At 37.1% G+C, this 20,756-nt stretch overlaps 2 protein-coding genes across 4 annotated transcripts; one reads left to right on the forward strand and one right to left on the reverse strand.

Annotated features, from left to right (window-relative positions):
* Positions 1-757: 757 nt before the first annotated feature.
* On the forward strand, positions 758-18,906 carry LOC103954919 (callose synthase 1). 3 transcript variants are annotated; one of them, XM_048570270.1, is made up of 44 exons: positions 758-970; positions 1,050-1,090; positions 1,465-1,695; positions 2,066-2,166; positions 2,527-2,648; positions 2,744-2,837; positions 2,935-3,045; positions 3,135-3,251; positions 3,337-3,429; positions 3,525-3,616; positions 3,840-3,966; positions 4,457-4,594; positions 4,698-4,774; positions 4,855-4,948; positions 5,282-5,404; positions 5,497-5,614; positions 5,907-6,241; positions 6,420-6,472; positions 6,575-6,635; positions 8,296-8,377; positions 8,452-8,501; positions 8,599-8,685; positions 9,511-9,651; positions 9,751-9,845; positions 9,955-10,042; positions 10,121-10,281; positions 10,377-10,500; positions 10,591-10,688; positions 10,786-10,918; positions 11,142-11,293; positions 12,016-12,125; positions 12,205-12,330; positions 12,435-12,503; positions 12,606-12,795; positions 13,281-13,440; positions 13,657-13,776; positions 14,507-14,625; positions 14,743-14,826; positions 16,245-16,357; positions 16,465-16,694; positions 16,777-17,571; positions 17,664-17,714; positions 18,180-18,365; positions 18,469-18,906. In XM_048570270.1, exons 3-44 carry the CDS (start codon positions 1,509-1,511, stop codon positions 18,718-18,720), a joined length of 5,859 nt encoding a protein of 1,952 aa, XP_048426227.1. In that variant the 5' UTR covers positions 758-970; positions 1,050-1,090; positions 1,465-1,508; the 3' UTR covers positions 18,721-18,906. The 3 variants fall into 3 exon arrangements, with proteins under 3 accessions (XP_048426227.1, XP_048426228.1, XP_048426229.1); XM_048570271.1 differs by having other exon boundaries at positions 1,050-1,087; XM_048570272.1 differs by lacking the exon at positions 1,050-1,090.
* Positions 18,907-19,322: 416 nt separating this feature from the next.
* Positions 19,323-20,309, reverse strand: LOC108867763. The gene has a single exon (XM_048570250.1). It carries the CDS (start codon positions 20,111-20,113, stop codon positions 19,496-19,498), a length of 618 nt encoding a protein of 205 aa, XP_048426207.1. The 5' UTR covers positions 20,114-20,309; the 3' UTR covers positions 19,323-19,495.
* Between the last annotated feature and the right edge of the window lie 447 nt (positions 20,310-20,756).

A 20,756-nucleotide genomic window follows, 5' to 3' on the forward strand; every position in this document is an offset into this window, starting at 1 on the left:
ATGTAGATAACATAATAATATATGGGCCCAAACTAGAAAAGAGGAGAGAATTCACAAAATTTAAGACGGGTTTGGGTCTGTATGTGTCTGACGAAAAGGAGAAATAAACAATTTGGTTGGGAAGTGGGGGAGGAGGGGAGGATGTAACTGAACGACAAGGGATGGTCGTAATATATAAATCATAGGACGGCCGACCTCACCCCACCACGCGCCTCCCTTTCAAGAGAACAAAAATTAAAAAAAAAAGGACTTTCCATGTCAGATTCTACAAGTGCCCAACATTTTTCTCCAACAGGCCCCCACACCAAGTACCAATAGTATCCAGTATACCGGAAAAAGCCCCGGAGATTTCTTTCATCGAATTACTTGATTTGGACTTTTTAGATTTTATCCAAAAATAAAAATTTATTATAACTTTTAAAAATCAAAATAAAAAGATCGTTGAATGAAAATTCAAAATTTCAGGTCATTTGATTCGATGAGATGAAAGAGACCGGATCTCTTTCCATAGCACATCAGAGAGGAGAGAAGAAAGAGAATACAGAGAGAAACTTCGTAGACTAGGAGAGACTACGTAGGCTTAGTAGCTGTCGCTTTCTTCGGTTGGCACCCATTACCCATGCCACTCTCGTGAGCTTTTTTGCTCACCACCTTATTTAAGCAAAAATGCACCCTGCCATTCTCTCTCTAAAGTGTCAGTGTTAGTGTCAGTGTCAGTGTCTCTCTCTTAAGTGTGTGAGAGGAGAGAGAGTGCATGTGGTTATTTTTACTTGCTTGAAAATAAAAGCGCTTTCTTTCTTCTTTCTTCATTCTTCGTCTTTCTTGTTCGCTCTGCTTTCCCCTTCCTCCTGAAACTTGCCTGAAGTTACACACTTGCTTCACCCTCACCATCATATCATATGCTGAGCGTCTCTGTGGCTGCCCAGACAATCTCAGTTGCTTTCAACTACAAGTAGAAATTGGAACAAAGGTAAATAAATCAAATCAAATCTTTCTACTTCATATGTTTTCTTGTTTTGGTCTAGTAAGATTTCCTTATCTCCCGCAAGGGCAAGGGCAAGTGCAACTGTGCAAGGGGAAGGGCAAGGTGGTTCGTTTCATTTCTCATCTTTTGAATTTCGATTTCATTCTGTTTTGCTGCTGCTAAAGAGTAAATACACGACTTGGAATATATGTTCAATACTTTCTTTTGAGGGTTTAGAGGTTTTGTTAATGGAAAGTAGGGAACTTTACTCAAAACATAAACTGTTCGATTAGAATTAGACTCGGTTGAGCCTACTTCGTGGTTTTCATTGATTGCGATTTTTAAAATTTTTAAGACCAAATTTCTCTGCTTGCGTGACCCCATATTTACTTGGCATCCCACTTGGGATTTTGGTTCAGTCACACCGATCGTTATGCGATTAGGGAATTGTGGGACTTCCCTCTTCTCCTGATATATGCATATGTCATTGGTATCAACAGGTACACAACTTAGTTTGATTGGTCTTCGGGCTTAAAGTCTACAGATGGCGTATAGAAGAGGAGGGTTTGACGGCCAGCCACCGAGGCGGATTCTGCGCACCCAGACTGCTGGGAGCTTTGGAGAAACCATGCTGGATAGTGAGGTGGTGCCTTCTTCCCTCTTCGAGATTGCTCCTATTCTCCGTGTTGCAAACGAAGTTGAGTCCAGGAATCCAAGAGTTGCCTATCTATGTGAGTTGCACTTGTTTCCTCACATCGTACGCTTGTATTCTATTATCTATGTGTGTGTTTAGGGTAATGTTATCTTGCTCGATATATGACATATTATGTGGCCAAAGTGTCAATTTGAACTACACATTTAAATCACGATCCACCCAATTAGTAGTCTAAATTGACACTGTCATATATACATCTCTTGTTTTTCTCACTCGTGAACTCTCAGTTTGTTTTTGCTATTTACCCCTTATTGTACTTAACAAGACAGGTTATGTTTCCAAAAATTTCATGATTGGACAATCTTTCAATAAATTCAATGGATTTTGTATGTACTTTATTATATGTATGGGAATCCAATCCATGCTAACGTCTTTGTTGGAATTAGGTCGGTTCTATGCCTTTGAGAAAGCTCACAGACTAGATCCCACATCTAGTGGACGTGGTGTTCGCCAGTTTAAAACTGCACTTCTTCAGCGTCTAGAAAGGGTAAGCTTTAATTTCCCTTGGTATTTCCAACAACTCCGTGTTTTCAGACACGTAATGGTCATCCAATAGCACTAGCAATAAACAAATAGGCATAAAGATAGAAATGATTCGTAAATAAGTAAGTAGAGTTTAAAAAAGAAGAAGAAATGACATATAAATCATATGGTAGATTGTTCTAAAAAGGAAATTGAAAAATAATATGAGGACTGGAAGTTCAAAGTCCACATCGGACATGTTAAGGAATAAGTAGGTTTCTTCTGAAAGAAGTTAATAGTTTCTCGGAAAATATTCATTTTCTAATTTTTTTCCAAGGATAGCTATTTCATATTTGGAATTGAGCAGAGATATTACTCTTGTCAGGAAAATGAAACAACACTGGCAGGAAGGGCAAAGAGTGATGCTCGGGAAATGCAGAGTTTTTATCGAGATTACTACAAAAAATACATTCAAGCTTTGCAGCATGCTGCTGATAAAGCAGATCGGTCTGTCTCTAGGAGTCTAGACATGTTATTTGTTTAATTGAAGAGTTGCTACGTATTTTTACTTTAGGTTCCTAAGCTTCTTTTTCCTTACCCAGGGCACAACTTACAAAAGCATACCAAACTGCTGCTGTTTTATTTGAGGTTTTGAAGGCTGTCAATCAGACGGAGGCTGTTGAAGTAGCTGAGGAGGTGAAATATAATTTTTTGACCAGCAAATTTTGTGCAATACTAATCTTTTTTATTTGTTTCCTTCGTTATAAGAATATCTGTATTTTTGGTACTGTAGATTTTGGAAGCTAATACCGAGGTTGAAGAAAAACAGCAGATATATGTACCTTACAATATCCTTCCTCTTGATCCTGATAGTCAAAATCAGGCGATCATGAGATATCCTGAGGTTTCAACCTGTTCATGTAGTGCAATTTTTTTTTTATTTTTTATTAAATTTCATTAGACTACAGGTAAAATATTGCCTCTTGTTGACAGATTCATGCTACTGTTTCTGCACTCCGGAACACCAGGGGTCTTCCATGGCCGCAGGGCCACAAGAAGAAAGTAGATGAAGATATTCTAGACTGGCTTCAGGCCATGTTTGGTTTTCAGGTGCGTGACTAACCAAACTGAATGTCATAAATTACTGAGTTTTTCGTCTTTCATCAGCAGCTATGCTCTGCTCATTAATGTGCAGAAAGATAATGTGGCAAATCAAAGGGAACACTTGATTCTGCTGGTTGCTAATGTCCACATACGGCAATTGCCCAAGCCTGATCAACAGCCCAAGGTCTTTACCCTTCTCAGTTGCTTTATATTTCCACTTTGAACTTGTTTCCATCCCTTCTTACCTTACTTTATATGCCAAATCTTTTTTTTTTATAGTTGGATGATCGAGCTTTAACGGATGTGATGAAGAAGCTTTTCAAAAATTACAAAAGGTGGTGTAAATACCTGGATCGGAAAAGTAGCCTGTGGTGAGGAATCCTATTTAAAACATAGTAATTTAATAATTTAGTATCATACCGACCTGTTCTTAGAAATGTTAAGTGGATTAGTGATACTGTGATAGTCTTCTATAAGCGGCATTAAACTTGCTTTGTTTACTCAGTGCTTATAGTAATTCAATGCAATATTGTGATGTTCTTCTTTCCTTTTGTTCCATTCTATTAACACACAAACACTGCTTTTAACTGGCAGGTTGCCAACTATTCAGCAGGAAGTACAGCAACGAAAGTTGCTATACATGGGTTTATATCTTCTTATATGGGGAGAAGCTGCAAATTTGAGATTCATGCCAGAATGCCTTTGCTATATTTATCATCATGTATGCTTCAAGATGTCTTTGTTACCTTGCTTTATCTTCCTGCAATGCAATTTAAAAAGCTTATACTTTACACATTGTATTCTTACAAAGTATAACATTCTTTTTCAATTGGAAGGGTGATAAACCTCTTGAAGCTATGTAATCTGTCTGTAGGTCAGTGAATTATGCCATTTTTACGATATATGTAATTAGAGAGGCAAGTTAGTAAGTTACTCTAAGTTCTTAAACTTTATCTTATCTGCTCAGTGTTTCTGTTAAACAATTTCTGAAGAAATCACAAGGTAATTATATTCTAATGAGTTTAAAATGATAAATTTTCAGGATCAAAGTTATTTTACAGGAAACATTTGACAATTTCATGTTTTGTAGTTATATATATTGCATAAGTTAAATTATTCTTACCATGTAATCATTATCATTCCTGAATCAAGCCCTAATACTGGGGATAAAGCCTATGTTATATTTAGCAGTTGTACTTTACACTTTGCAGATGGCATTTGAATTGTATGGAATGCTAGCTGGGAGTGTTAGTCCAATGACAGGTGAGCACATAAAGCCAGCCTATGGTGGAGAGGATGAGGCCTTTTTGTCAAAAGTAGTCACTCCAATATATGATACAATAGCAAAGGTGTTGCTTCTCCTACCTTTATTTGATTCAGTAGAATTTCTTGCTGCCCTTTTGACATCTTATTGAGTCATAGTTCGCTAAATTTTTTGCTTGTTCTTTACAGGAGGCTAAAAGGTGCAAAGGAGGAAAATCAAAGCATTCCCAATGGAGAAATTACGACGACTTGAATGAATATTTTTGGTACATGCTTTTCTTTGTTTATGTTGCTTTGTCCAATGAAAGACTGTACATTACTAAAACATTTTGGTATGAAATTGTAGGTCAGTTGATTGTTTTAAGCTAGGCTGGCCTATGCGTGCAGATGCTGATTTCTTTTGCCAGCCTATTGACGATATTCAAGTTGACAAAGATGAGGTAAGCGGTAATTGTGGTTGTGGATATAAAATATTCTTTTTCATTCTCTCGTTGTTGATCATCCATGATTTCAGTATATCACTACTGAAACCAGGGAAAACTCAGTTGTGAACTGTAGCAATTTAATCATAGGTATCTGTTATAACGATAATTTAAAATTTAGTTAGTCTCTATAGGAAAATTTAAAAGCTTCCACTTTTGTAAATGTTTTAAGCGGGAATCAGATTGATCAGGTCAAAAAAAGTTTTCCTTAAAATTACTAAATCTATTTTCTTTCTCATCGTATTCTTTGGTTTAAATGTTTTTCTTTATTTTGGAAATTTATGATTTCAGAGAAAGAAACCATACACTGGGGATCGATGGATTGGCAAAGTCAACTTTGTTGAAATACGCTCATTTTGGCACATTTTCAGAAGCTTTGATAGGATGTGGAGCTTTTATATACTGAGTTTACAGGTAATATTTTTTTTTTTTATCACTTATTTTCTCTCCTATGTTTATGTCTATTTAATCTTAGGACTTATGTGAAAAATAATAATTTTCTTTAGGCAATGATCATTGTTGCTTGGAATGGGTCAGGGGACTTAGGTTCCATGTTTGAGGGTGATGTCTTTAAGAAAGTGCTGAGTATCTTCGTAACTGCTGCCATATTGAAGCTTGCACATGGTAAATAAAATCATGTGACTTACTATTGCTATTGTTGGTTTATTATTTTTATTTAGTTTATCAAACAATTCACATCCAAATAATTTAAAGCAATAACATAAAATAACTTACACATGCAAAATCCAAGATGGAAGAACTATGTGACTTAGTCCGGCAGGAAAACCACAAAAGCAAAGAAAAAGAACAAATAAAACACCATACAAGTTGGAATTTGGAGTTGCACAAGACTCGTTCAAGGACCTTCTAAATTTTGTAATTAACCGTTCTTTCATCTTTTCATTTTCTTTTACAGCTGTTCTTGATTTAATTTTGAGCTGGAAAGCTAGGCAAAGCATGTCATTCTTTGTCAAGCTAAGATATGTCTTGAAGGCTGTTTCAGCTGCAGCATGGGTCATTGTTTTACCAGTGACTTACGCCTATAGTTGGAAAGATCCTCCCGGATTTGCACGGACCATCAAAAGTTGGTTTGGCAATGGTCCAAGTTCAAATTCCTTGTTCATTTTGGCTGTTGTCATCTACTTATCTCCAAACATGCTCTCTGGATTGTTGTTTATGTTCCCATTCATTCGCCGGTTTCTTGAAAGGTCAAACAATAAGCTTGTGATGCTCATGATGTGGTGGTCTCAGGTACGAGATGGACCTTGTAAGAGAATTTCTATAAATCACTTTGTGGGGACTGAAGCAATAACCACTTGCTTCTGGATATGATAACTCAGTCGATCATTTCCCAGCCGTTTAGTTTTTGTTCTCTTATTGCTTCTTCAGCATGTCGCCTCGGTCTAATACATCATTTGATATCTTGCAGACTCGGCTTTATGTTGGAAGGGGAATGCATGAAAGCTCAGTTTCTCTTTTCAAGTAAGCAACTAAGCATACGGATGTTGATTTATCTGTTCTTTCTATTGGACGGCTTGGGCTAGATATTTATCTCCCATTGTTACTGACTGCTTTTGTTTATAGGTATACCCTTTTTTGGGTTCTCCTGCTTGTGTCGAAATTAGCCTTCAGTTACTATGTAGAGGTATATTTTAGTCCATCTTCAACTTTCACAAGCATCCGCATGCCACGTTAAAGAAGTTTGTGATAAATGTTTGTATACATTTTTTCCCTCATGTTTTGCATACCTTATGTCTATGTATATTTAATTTTTACTCTGGTGACATAACATTTATTCTTTACAAATAATTAATGACTTATTTGTTTATTTAGGTAATCGAGGGGGCACAAATGTAACTTTTTTTTCTGTCCCTTAACCCTAAATCACATCCTCAACCTTCGCCATAATTCTTGAGGGAAGGATTTAAAGTCTATTTGGGTATCAGAATACTGATGAACTAGAAAAATGCATAATCAACTTATGATGTTGTCACACTTATCATGTTGCCACAGATTTTATTATATGTAATCATTTGTCTAATTTGAGTTTTATCAACTACTTTTGAAAAATAGCAGCCTGTTTGAAAATGCTTCAGTATTCTTGTCGTAGTGTTGTGTAAAAGATGAAGACAAATGTTAGATTGGTGGTGGGCAAGCGGAAAGTGTTAGATTTTGGGAGGATTTGTTGCTGGGAGAACAGCCCCTGAAGTCACTTTTCCGCGGGTTTTAAGGTTATCCAGATTTCATAGCATAGTCAGTGCCTGGCTTCTATTTATTTCTTTTTCTTCGGGGAGTTAGGATTTTGGATTCAGAGGAATTTAAATGAAGTTGAGGTGGACCAATTATCAGCCTTGCCTACCATTGTAGAAAGTTCGTTTGTATGTAGTCAGAGAGGATTTGAGGTGTTGGTGGCTGGAATCCTCAGGCAAGTCCTCCCGCATGTCATTGTTCAGATTTTTAGTTGATACTTTTCATCAACCAGGCGTTAATCCAGCTAGGGAGATTTGGGAAGTAAAGGTTCCTCCTGAGGTGAAGATTTTGGGATGGCTAGTGGCTCACAAGTATTGTGCGATTTGGGTTGGGGTGCCCATTTCGCCCACATGGGTACCCGTTAGTTGTTAGTTATGTGCCAATCATGATGAGTGGTGATGATTAGTGTTAATTGGGGTGGTGATGGTGATGATGGAGTATCCATGGTGTACCTTGCCCATCCCTACTCACAGAAGAGTTGATACATGTGAGTTGCTTAAAAAAAGGAGACTTAATTGGTGTCTATCTTGTAGTTCGTGTAGTAAATTAGAACATCTTTTTCTTCATTGTCCAGTAGCTCTCTGTTTGTGGCATTTATTATTCAGGGATGCTAAAGTGTGTTGGGTAATGATATCAAATGGGTGCCATTCCTTGCTTAGTGAAAGACTTACTGTTTTTGTTAGAGAGGAAAGAAGGCTGGAGTTTTATGGGGTTTATGCAGGATTGCTATATTGTGGACGATTTGGATGGATGATGGGGGTGGAAGAGCTTTGGGAGAGGGTGAGGTTTCTGATTTCACTTTAGGAACCCGTTTCTTCATAATTCAGGGATCATTCTCTTCCACTATTTGGCTAGATCAGAAGGCTGCTATAGGATAATCTTGGTTGAGGCTTTTGTAGACGTCTTTCTTGTGTGATAAGTTGTATATTTTGGTTCATGGTCAACTCCTTTTGAGTTTTTGTATTTTATTATCTGTTAATAAATTTGTTTCCCCTGAGAAAAAAAAATTGGTGCAAAATTGATTGAATAATGTCATTTATTTTTCTTTGTTGCAGATTAGGCCTCTTGTAAAACCAACTAAAGATATCATGAGGGTTCACATAAGGACCTACCAATGGCATGAGTTCTTCCCTCAAGGTAAATGCACGAGTCAAATAAACTTCCTTGTATTATTCAGATGGTTTATGATGTCATTATGTGAACCTTTTCAGCTAAGAATAACATTGGTGTGGTGATTGCGCTATGGGCTCCCATTGTTCTTGTATGTTAATCTTTATCGCATTTTTACATCAGTGTCTATCATCCACTTTGTTGTGTTCATTTTACTAAACGAGAAGTTATTTTAATTTTCTCTGTAGGTATACTTTATGGATACTCAAATTTGGTATGCCATATTTTCAACAATATTCGGGGGTATATATGGTGCATTTCGCCGTCTTGGAGAGGTTTGTGGTGTTTTATTTTCTCCATAAATCATATTCCTTATGTTAGTTTTTATGTTGAATCGATGAAGCTCAATAAGTCCAGTCTTCCATTGCCCAACCATCTTTATTTATCACTTTGGGGGATTTTATTTGAAAAGTAAAAGGAACCCGGATTGTTAGAATGACTTGCTATCGAGTCATGGTGAATCTACAATGGACTCTCAATGCCTCCATTGGGGTTTATTTTAACTTTTAAGTTTTCCCAGTATGATTTCTTAGGATAAAAATTGGAGATATATTAATAGACACTGTGAGGTTCTTGCCGTTTGACAGCGAGAAAACTTGGCTTTCTGCAAAATAGGGTGTGTGATCCTCAGTTAGTCAATACCAGCAGTGTTTTCAATAGAATTTCTCGTACATGGTAGTTCTTTTTTCTCTTTTTCTCTTTTTCTTATTGTGACGACAAGTCAAATCTTCAGATTTTGTTTATTTTTTCATTGAAGACTGGCTCTTTTATTGTTGTAGTCCCTGCATATACCTATATATCTGTATTTATAGATCTACTGTAGATGATTCAAATTATTGAGCTACAAAGCAGAGTGGGCTCCATGAGCGATCCCCTTTTCCAAAAGAAAACTTGTGTTCCTTCTCTGGAACATGGTTAAAAGCACGAAAGAGTTTATTCCTCTCACAATTTATTTGCTACATTGAATTTACCATGAAGTTATTGTCTAGAAATTCTAGACTAAGAAGTACAATATGGTCGTCTGCTTCATGTGTTTTTTCTTGCACTAATTGTAGGTTTTTGGAACTTAAAAAACCTTACCAGATGTTTCTTTCTTTCAGATTCGAACACTGGGAATGTTGCGATCTCGATTTGAATCACTGCCGGGTGCTTTTAATAATTTTTTGATTCCAGTGGAAAGTATTGAGCAGACTAAAAAGAAGGGAATACTAAAAGCCACGTTCTCTCGCAAGTTTGATAAGGTTTGATCACTGTTCTGCCTTCAATACAGAAATTGGTACCTTTCTCTGTTAAGCTCTGAAAGAACAATTGCGTCATTGTATCTTGGCTGCTTGTTTCAGACCACATCTAGTAAAGAGAAGGAAGCAGCAAAGTTTGCACAGATGTGGAACGAAATAATTAGCAGTTTCAGAGAAGAAGATCTGATAAGTGATAGGTAAACATGCAAGGAACTGCATTCTTTAGTTTGGAATGAATGTTGATTTCCAATGTTTTACGCTTTGGATAAAACAGTTGAATTTAGAGTACTTGTTTTTGTTTTGCAGGGAAATGAACTTGCTGCTCGTCCCATATGGGGCTGACCCAGATTTAGCAGACCTCATCCAGTGGCCTCCTTTTCTGCTTGCTAGCAAGGTCTGTCTTATTATGAATTTTTTTTCCATTAGTCTTACCAAGACCAATAAATGTACTCACCTTGCACTAATTTTATAGATCCCAATAGCACTGGACATGGCAAAAGACAGCAAAGATAAAGACCGTGAGCTGAAAAAGAGAATGAGTACTGACAATTATATGCGCTGTGCTATTCGCGAATGCTATCGCTCTTTTAGAAGTATTATTAACTCTTTGGTCAGTGGAGCTCGTGAAAAGAAGTGAGTAGAATTTTACTTGAATTAGAACTGAAATAATAGAAAAGGTAACTTTATCTGCCAGATTTTGTTATCTTCCTGATGTTTCCTTTGCCCAGGGTTATAAGTCATATCTTCGCCATAGTTGACGATCATATTGAAAAGGGAAATCTGACAACAGAGTTCAATATGAGTGCTCTTCCAAGTCTCCATGAACAATTTGTTAAGTTAATTGAATATCTGGTATTCTTCTTTGACAATAAACTTTCACATATATATGTTGATGAATCAAGGTAGTAGCTAGTCCCAACCATCTCTTTCTGATGAATACAGATGGAAAACAAACAGGAGGACAAGGACCAGGTCGTAATTGTCTTGCTTAACATGTTAGAGGTTGTGACAAGAGACATAATGGAGGATGAAATTCCCAAGTAAATGACTTTGATCCCAATATCTCAAATTTGTAAAAAAATTTGATGTTTCCGTTGATTTTTCCTCTATATATATATTTTTATTTTTTTAATGCAGCTTGCTAGATTCAAGTCATGGATCATATGGAAAAGAAGAGGGAATGACACCCCTTGATCAACGAGATACATATTTCGGTGAACTGAATTTCCCAGTCCAAGTGTCCACAAAAACAGCAGATTGGAAAGAAAAGGTAATGTTTCCTTAAGAATATTTTGATTTCAGTGCTGTTTATAGGATTAGCTGCAGGCATCTTGCCGTCGCCCAGAATATTAATGCTATTTATGTTTAGAGGACGACCCCTTCTAGTGCAGGCCTTTCCTATCTGGTTTCTTAGTCTTAAAATTTATTGTTCATATCTTCTTATATTCATACATTTTCTCTCTCCTCATAATTGAGTCCATTATCTTCTGCAGATCAGAAGGCTACATCTATTACTTACAGAGAAGGAGTCTGCTATGGATGTCCCATCCAACTTGGAAGCAAGAAGGCGCATTTCTTTCTTTTCCAACTCGTTGTTTATGGACATGCCTCCCGCACCAAAAGTTCGAAATATGCTTTCCTTCTCGTATGTTCTCTCCAATTTAGACTTTCTTAATTGTTATTTCATTTTTACTTTTACAGGTGACCAGTAGTGTCAATTACTGTCATGCCCTTGGACATAGGATAATTTTTCTTTATCATTTCTCAAGCTGAGGCTGTGATTATCAGCCAGGTGTTGACACAGGATATGAAGTGGTTAACTTTTTGTACTAAACCAGTCTGAACAACTAAACCATTTGTGGAAGCGTAGACAATTCATAAATTTAGCATCTTCACTACACCATTGTGTCACTGTTGAGTGTTGAGACAAGAATGGAAATTACGATATTGAACTGTACTTGACACATCTTCACCTTACTTTCATGTAAATTGCAAGGTGGAGTAACACAAAAGTTAGCACTAAGACGGCCATGTATGCACACAATACTTAGTTTCATGTAAAGGTGGTACACAAAATTACCAAATTGAACTCCAATGACAATGTATGCACTAAGATATATGTGTAATAAAATACTGTTAGTTAATCAGAATAAACAATGCCCAATCGATTTTCATCTTACACAATTGCATATAATCTTTCAAGTGAAATAATCTATAAGTTCGGGAGATATCTTTTGTTTCAACCTGAACCACTTCATAATAACAATAAGTTGTAGAAAATAGTATGGCAGGTGTATCTATCTTTTTTGGGGAGTAAATTATTTTGATAGCTATATTTTGCCTGACATGGTTTTGATTACTCCATAGGGTTTTGACACCATACCATTCAGAAGAAGTTCTTTTCTCCGTAAATCATCTGGAAAGGCAGAATGAAGATGGTGTCTCTATCCTCTTTTACTTGCAGAAGATCTTTCCAGGTTAGTTGTTTTCTGTTTATTGTTTTGCATTTTGTCTGAACTACTTTTTTTGTATTTATTAATCCATGATTGATTACAGATGAATGGACTAACTTTCTTGAGCGGGTCAAGTGTGAAAATGAGGAAGAACTCAGAGCAAACGATGAATTGGAAGAGAAACTCCGTCTATGGGCATCCTATCGAGGCCAAACATTGACAAAAACTGGTATAAGCAGATGCAGATCTCTTTCCCTCTCTTTAAAACTTGATTGGTGTGTTAATTTACTTATGTATGATTTGAGTTGTCTTCTCCTATTCTCTCAATTAAAGTACGAGGTATGATGTATTACCGGAAAGCTTTGGAACTTCAGGCCTTCCTGGATATGGCAAAAGATACAGGTAATCAAGCTTTGTTGGTATTGTATAGCTTTAATTACCAATTACCATATCTCTTGTACAGTTAAGTTTCGGAATGCTGATTTCAATTTTCCTCATTATTAGAGCTACTGGCTGGCTATAAGGCTGCTGAATCAACTATTGAGGAACACTCAAAAGCAGAAGGGTCACTTTTGGCACAATGCCAAGCGGTGGTTGATATGAAATTCTCATATGTTGTGTCATGCCAACAATATGGAATTGACAAGCGATCTGGGGATGCTCGTTCCAAAGACATTTTGAAACTTATGGCAACGTATGTTCTTTAGTATCTAGTTAAATAGTTTTTTCTGTCTGTGAAATGTATACTAATAGTGCAGTATAATAGATTAAGCAAACTTGTGCTTGGTAGTTATATTAACCAAGGCAAAGCTTTAAATAGATCACAAATTAAAAAAAAAGGTCCTAACAGTTTTTCGGGAAAAATATTATTTGAGGTTAAAATAGTAAGTGGACGCATAAATAATATAACCCAAAAAAAAAAAAATAAATAAATAAAAGAAAAAAAAAACCTATTTGTATCCCGTTATTTGATAAAATTTGTTGGTTACTATTGGTCCCAAAGGTTCCAGCAGTTACTAAATGATTAACCTCTTCAGGTAACTTTTGCTCCTCCTAATTGAATAGGAAAAAGAGTGTTGTGTTTTAATTTTAAGTTAAATACACTTTTTGTCATGAACTCAAAGTTTTGTTGCTTATAGAAGCAGTCATGTTTATATTGCTTTATTTTCCTTGTTGCAGTTATCCATCTCTTCGAGTAGCTTACATTGATGAGGTAGAGAAAACTAGCGAGGATAAATCCAAAAAGAACGTTTGGAAGGTCTACTATTCGGCTCTTGTAAAGGCGGCTCCTCCAACTAAGTCAGTTGACTCTTCTGATCCTGTTCAAAGGTTGGATCAGGTAATAATTTGAATAACGTTCAGTACTGGATAGTGGCAGTACTTTTGTATGGAAATTTGAGACCTCTGTGGCTGAGCTTCATAGACCTGTAAGAGATTCATGCTTCTAGTGTTAGTTGTTTTATGGAAATCCAATAACAGGCAACTCTAACATTGCAACACATCTTCTGTACATGAACAATGCTTTATAATGGATTGTCTAAACCTTCTTTTACAGGATATTTATCGGATAAAGCTTCCTGGACCTGCAATTTTGGGAGAGGGAAAGCCAGAAAATCAAAACCATGCCATCATTTTCACACGTGGGGAAGGCTTGCAAACAATAGATATGAATCAGGTACACACACAAAAGATCATATGTACATGCATTGTGCTGACAAATAGAGAACAAGAAGGGTTTAAGTGAACGATACTTCTCCAATATGGAGGGTTAGCTGTGAAAGGGATCAGAAAATGTAAAGTACAAATTACATTAAATCAGACTTTTCTAGAATGTTATATCAATCTTAACTTCTTAAGTCAACCCTCCTATAGTTGAGTTAATCTTGTTTAATTGGGCTAAGTATGCTAACACTTTGTGTGTGCCTGAGAGAATGTATATACTATTAGTTAACATAAGGGAGAGTAGGCATGGTGGCCTGGTGGGGCCATAGAGAGGAAGGGACAATGAAAGATGTGGATGAATAAAGTCACTGGGTTTAACCCAATCCTGAGGGTTGGGAGGGTGACGGGTAGGACTAGGCTAGGTCCAGGGTTCAAAACCCTCAAACGTAACCCGGAAAACGAGGTGGATGAACTATGCCATTGCAGGGACTTGGACATTGTAAGTGTTTTCAAGATTCTTTTACCTATTATTAATCCTCACATTTAGAGTAGCTAGCACTACTTTGTGTGAAGTGACTTGGATTTTTTCGGGAAAGAAAGTTTGATATGAGATAAGACCGCCACACTAAAATAGGGTTTTGACATCACTTACTGTATAGGTATGAATTCTGTCTGCTTGTACTTCTTGGAAAGTTGGAAACTCAGTCTCCTAGGCTAACGACATTGTTGTATCTATTCAACAGGATAATTACTTGGAAGAAGCATTCAAAATGAGGAACTTACTGCAAGAATTTCTTGAGAAGCATGATGGTGTTAGATTCCCGACAATACTTGGACTTAGGGAGCATATATTCACTGGAAGGTATATGTTGTTGCTCTGAAGCAGGATTTCCAGTTCAAATAGTAATTAAGACTCCATAGATTCTTGTTCTTTGGTGAGCGTGCTTGTGGCTTATCATATCTTCTGTTAATTTTGCAGTGTTTCATCTCTTGCATGGTTTATGTCAAATCAAGAGACTAGTTTTGTAACTATCGGGCAGAGATTGCTGGCTAATCCTCTGAGGTAAGAGTCTTGAATTTGGATTATTTTCCTTTTGCAAAACTTCTGGTATACTATTCGAAAATATGTTTACTTTATTTTGCAATTTGCATCCAAAATGAGATTTAGCTGTCATAATGTGTTTCTTGTTTGTTCAACGCAAGTCTCATACCGACTGTGATTTTATGCAGATTGCATGTTTTTCATATCCAATTAAGTTCATATTAATTCATTTGTATGAGGTGGCGGATGATATTTGTTTACTCTTTTGGTTTGGTAGGAATGGTCATGTTTATTTTCAGTCAAAAGTAAAACAAATTTTTTTCTTTCATGATCATTCATGCTATATTGTTTTTGTTAAATATGATCCCCTCTCAGCTGGTTAAAATATGTGAGGATGTGAAGAATATCCCACATTGTAAAGTTAAGAAACCTTGCACGGGCTTGAAAGAAATTGTGATATTCCCCACATTGCCAATTGTTTTTGTTTGGACCTCAACTTCCCTTGTGGTATCAAACCCAAGTTTCTCCATGTACAAAGCCCAATGGTCCCATGTACTCCATGTCACCCAATTAAAATTGATTACATGTTAGGCTAGAAATTTCTGTGCACATCAGGGGGTGTGTGAGGATGTGAAGGCACATCGGAAAGCTAAAAAGACTTAGGCAGCTTATAAGGAATTGGCTTGCTGACCCCCTCCCCACCACACAAACGCACACAGAATTGGCTGTATTACTGAATGTGTACGCCAAACTTCTGGCAACACACTAGGTGAATTTTAGAAAATGAATCTTATGTGTGCAATCGTAACGTTAGTTACTTTGCTTGAACAACCACAACAACAACAACAACAAAGCCTTATCCCACTAAATGGGGTCAGCTATATGAAATCATGGAATGCCATTGCGCTCGGTTTTGTGCCATGTCTTCTGTTAAATCCAAGTAGTCCAAGTCTTTTCTTAGAGTCTCTTTCCAAGTCTTCCTAGGTCTTCCTCTACCCCTTTGGCCCTGAGCCTCTATTTCGTAATCGCATCTTCTAAACGGAGCGTTTGTAGGTCTTCGTTTTACATGTACAAACCACCTTAACTGATTCTCCCTCATCTTATCTTCAACAACCAAGTTATTAAATATAAAGGAAACATGAGAAACTTATGTTTAAGTAATGATCGATTCTAATTCTTGTTCCTCTTTTAAACTCATATCCCAATATTTGTTGGAATAAATGTACTCAAAAAATTGATCAAAAGATCAGGGACAGATAGAGCTTGATTTTGTTATGTAGATGGAATTGTTAACGCAAGTGTATGATGTTAGATGTTTATTTTTGTTGTGCTTTTTTTTTTATGCTTTCTCAGGCACACAATTCACAACTTTTCAGTTACCATATGTTTTCTTATCTAATTGAAGTCCGCTGAATCCAAAATTGTTGTTGCCCATTCAGGGTTAGATTCCACTATGGTCATCCAGATGTATTTGATCGACTGTTTCATCTGACTAGAGGGGGTGTCAGCAAGGCTTCCAAAGTCATCAACTTAAGCGAGGACATATTTGCAGGCATTCTAATCGCTTTGTTTAAGACTTCACCACCCCACCCAACCCCCAAAACTCCTCCTCCTCCCTGGAATGATAGCGAACCAATTTAACATATTTGTTGTCTGCAGGTTTCAATTCTACAGTACGTGAAGGCAGCGTCACTCATCATGAATATATACAAGTAGGTAAAGGACGAGATGTTGGCCTCAACCAAATCTCAATTTTTGAGGCAAAGATAGCTAATGGGAATGGCGAACAGACACTGAGTCGTGACATCTATAGACTTGGGCATCGATTTGATTTCTTCCGAATGCTATCCTGCTACGTCACCACAATTGGTTTCTATTTCAGCACTTTAGTATGTACCCAGTCTACCTTTTTCTTCAATTATAATATAATCCTTTCCCGTTATCTCAAATGTTTTATTTCTGGTTTGACAGTTGACTGTGCTTACGGTCTATGTTTTTCTCTACGGTCGCCTTTATCTTGTTCTCAGTGGACTTGAAAAAGGGTTGAGTACTCAGCGAGGTATTCGAGACAATAAACCTCTTCAAGTAGCTCTTGCTTCTCAGTCTGTTGTGCAAATTGGATTTTTGATGGCCTTGCCTATGGTTATGGAAATTGGTTTGGAAAAGGGGTTCCGTACTGCACTTAGCGATTTTGTATTGATGCAATTACAATTGGCTCCCGTTTTTTTCACATTTTCTCTTGGTACAAAGACCCACTATTATGGAAAGACTTTGCTTCATGGAGGTGCAGAATACAGAGGAACGGGTCGTAGCTTTGTGGTGTTTCATGCCAAGTTTGCTGACAACTACAGGCTCTACTCTAGAAGTCACTTTGTCAAGGGCATTGAGTTATTGATTCTGCTTGTGGTATACCACCTATTTGGCCGTTCATATAAAAGTGGAGTTGTATATATTCTCATTACAATACAGATATGGTTCATGGTTGGAACATGGCTTTTTGCACCTTTCCTCTTCAATCCATCAGGGTTTGAGTGGCAAAAGATTGTCGATGACTGGACAGATTGGAAAAAGTGGATAAACAATCATGGAGGGATCGGTGTATCACCAGACAAGAGCTGGGAATCCTGGTGGGAAAAAGAACATGAGCACCTTCTGTACTCTGGGATACGTGGCATCGTTGCTGAGATATTATTAGCATTGCGCTTTTTCATTTACCAGTATGGGCTAGTTTATCACCTTAACATCACAAACAACAAAAGTTTCCTGGTATAACATTTCTTGACCTTTATATACGCATTCCAAATAACTATTTTATTTATTATACGGGTGTATTAATTTACTTTTCAATGCACATGCAGGTATACGGTGTTTCATGGCTTGTGATCATTCTAGTTTTGTGTCTGATGAAGGTGCGTAGTAAAATTTCTGGACTCCTAATATATATCTTGAAGCAAAGCCATATTTCTCTGTTTATAGATTTATATTTGTTGCAACATTGTATGATGTCAATCATGAGTTGTTTTATGGGCATAACTTACCACGTAGAGGCTTTCTTTGTTATTGCACCGAGAAGAAACTGAGGCATTTTGCATTTGCTTTGGGTTAGAAAATTCAAAATCTGTCTTTTGAGAAGTTAAGGAAATATTTTCTTTCGTGTATTTTCAGAAAAATGGTTCACACATTTGCTTTCGTTTTGTGTACTTTCAGAGAAAAGTCCCGTTGACTCTTTTCTTGCATATTTTGCATGCGAGGAAAAATTTACTTGGTTTTTACTAACTGTTTTGTTTGGGCAGACTAAATGTATGGGTATGACAATGAAAAGTAAATTTGCTGCCTCTTGGATTTTATTTGACAGTTTGGCTCAACTTTTTCAGGCTGTGTCTGCTGGAAGGCGACGATTAAGTGCAGACTATCAGCTTTTGTTTCGACTGGTTAAGGGATTTATATTTATTACATTTTTAGCTATCTTCATTACCTTAATAGTGGTCCCTCATATGACACTTCGGGATGTTGTAGTGTGCATTCTTGCCTTCATGCCAACTGGATGGGGATTGCTTTTGGTCAGTAAATTGTTTTTCTCCGTTTCTGTGTGTTATTTTGCAAACTTACTCTTTCCTGTTTTCCTCGAGTAATTCCATTGTTTTTTTGTGTTGTTTCTTACAGATTGCGCAAGCTTGTAAGCCACTAATTAAACGAGCAGGGTTTTGGGAATCAGTTCAAACACTTGCTCGCGGTTATGAAATAATCATTGGGTTGCTTCTTTTTACCCCGGTTGCATTCTTGGCTTGGTTTCCGTTTGTTTCCGAATTCCAGACGCGAATGCTCTTCAACCAAGCATTCAGTAGAGGTTTACAGATCTCACGTATTCTTGGAGGACAAAAGAAGGGCTCTCACTCCTCCAACAATAATGAATAGTTGCATTCAGATTCCAAAGGGGTGGCCTCATTTATCTCTCGATGTAAATATACCACCATTGCTTGCTCAAACAGATGACTCTCTCTGTAATTTTGTTTTCTTGGAAACATTAGAATATATGTAATGACATACACAGGTCAAATGTATATTTTTGCCTAAATTGACAATTTCAGACCTTTTGACGTATATTTTAGACACCATCAATTTGAATTTGTAATTTAAAAAAAAAAAAAAAATCATTTGATGATTAGGGGCTTTAGCTAGGTGAAGGTGATGGCAATGGAGTTGAATCTTTAGGCAAAAAGTAATGTGAAAGTCTTTGAAGGACTTCAACGAAATTTTGATAGAATTGATGTCGAAGATGAATTTGTTGTTCGGAGCAAAGGGATAGGATTCAAATTGATTGAATTTGAAGAATGTGTTTCGAAAAGCCTAATACTTGATATCAAATCGCGGCAGGTCGCACAATCAAATTACAAAGTGTAGAGCGACTAGATGGATCCACTATATATGGATGTTTACTTCAATTTGGGTAGCTCTTTCCCTCTTACACAGTAGTGACAATTTTCATTTCGAAATACTCTCGAATGCAACGCTACAAGAACCGAAGGAATCCAGAGGTTATGATAATTAAGGGAAGATAATCACACGCCAAAGTAGTACATAAACCGCCGAATAGCAAAATTAACTCCTAAATAATCTATCATCATGATACATAGTAATTTAGTAAGCGATCGATGACGTAAATTGCATGCGAAAAATAAAACTGAACGGTTCAAGATGAGATTGAATGATCGTCATGTTGGTGGTAATCTTGATCATCAGCTTCAGCATTAATGGAACGCTGGAGATCACTGGTATAGCCGCAATCTTTGCAGCAGTAAACCCAGCAGCCCTCTGGGGAAGACCCTCCGCAGAGATCGCACATTATTCGTTTGCCTTGATCGTGATTTGGGGGCAATGAAGAATATCGGAGAGTGAGGGTGTGCTCATGATGATGCGGATGACCAAGAGTTTCAGGCAACGCAGCGCACTGGAGAGGGAGATCGTATTTGCAGTGGACGCAGTGGAAGGCGAAACAATTAGAGCCGTACTCAAAACTGGCATCGCATTTGAACTCGCCGTATTCGTAGGGAGGGTTGGAGATGAGAGTGAGAGGGTGTTGGGGGTGAGACTTGTGTTTTATTTGTCGGGGGAGCTCGAAGCACAAGTCGTGGAGGTAAAATTGGCACTTGGACTTGCTGCATTTGTAAGCTGAAGTACCTGAGTTCATCATCAGCTCCAGGTCACATCCCGAGCAGATGATAATTTCATCATCTTCTTCTTGCACCTGAAATGAGCACAACTCATGGCGGTGGCTGAAATGCTTCACCATCGCCATTTGCCATTGCATCGATCGATCTTTCTAAGTCTCTGAATCGATTTCTCCTTGGATTGGATGATCAACGTTCTAGTTAATTTCTTACGGATAAGTCAATAATTATAGATGATGAAGTTGAAGTAGATACGTTATTTGTGCTCACATCGTGCGGTCAACTAATATGTGGTCATATGAAGTGGTAGGAATAACAAGATTCGATTAATCTGTTTTGTGTAAGAAGTACAAAGAAAGTTAAGGATTCACCATAATATTAATCATTAATTTGACAATATGAGAGTAGTTCAACCTCTTCGAAGGTTTGTACTTTCAATCTTTCATCGATATGACTCTTTTACTTTTACATCCTCAAACCCCTCACGTACGTGTGGTGAATTTTCAAGTTAAACATGTGGATAATACAAAGGGGTAACAAGAAGCACATGTGGTTGTTGAGCTTCACACATGGAATAACTTGCTCTAATATTATAAAGAAAATTGAGGTTCCGCTATAAAATCAAGTGGCACGTTGGGGAGTAGCCCAACTTATTGTCAAGTTTCTCAAGATTTCTCCTTTGAGGTTCAACAATTTAAACCGTCTATTTTTCAAGTTACATCTCATAGATCATTCTTGCAAAATATTTTCCAAATAGGAAATATTTGAGACATATAATTGAGT

This window comes from the organism of the source record quoted next, unplaced genomic scaffold (genome assembly GCF_019419815.1).
Source record: "Pyrus x bretschneideri cultivar Hongxiangsu unplaced genomic scaffold, Pyrus_bretschneideri_v1 Contig52, whole genome shotgun sequence".
Lineage (NCBI taxonomy): Eukaryota > Viridiplantae > Streptophyta > Magnoliopsida > Rosales > Rosaceae > Pyrus > Pyrus x bretschneideri.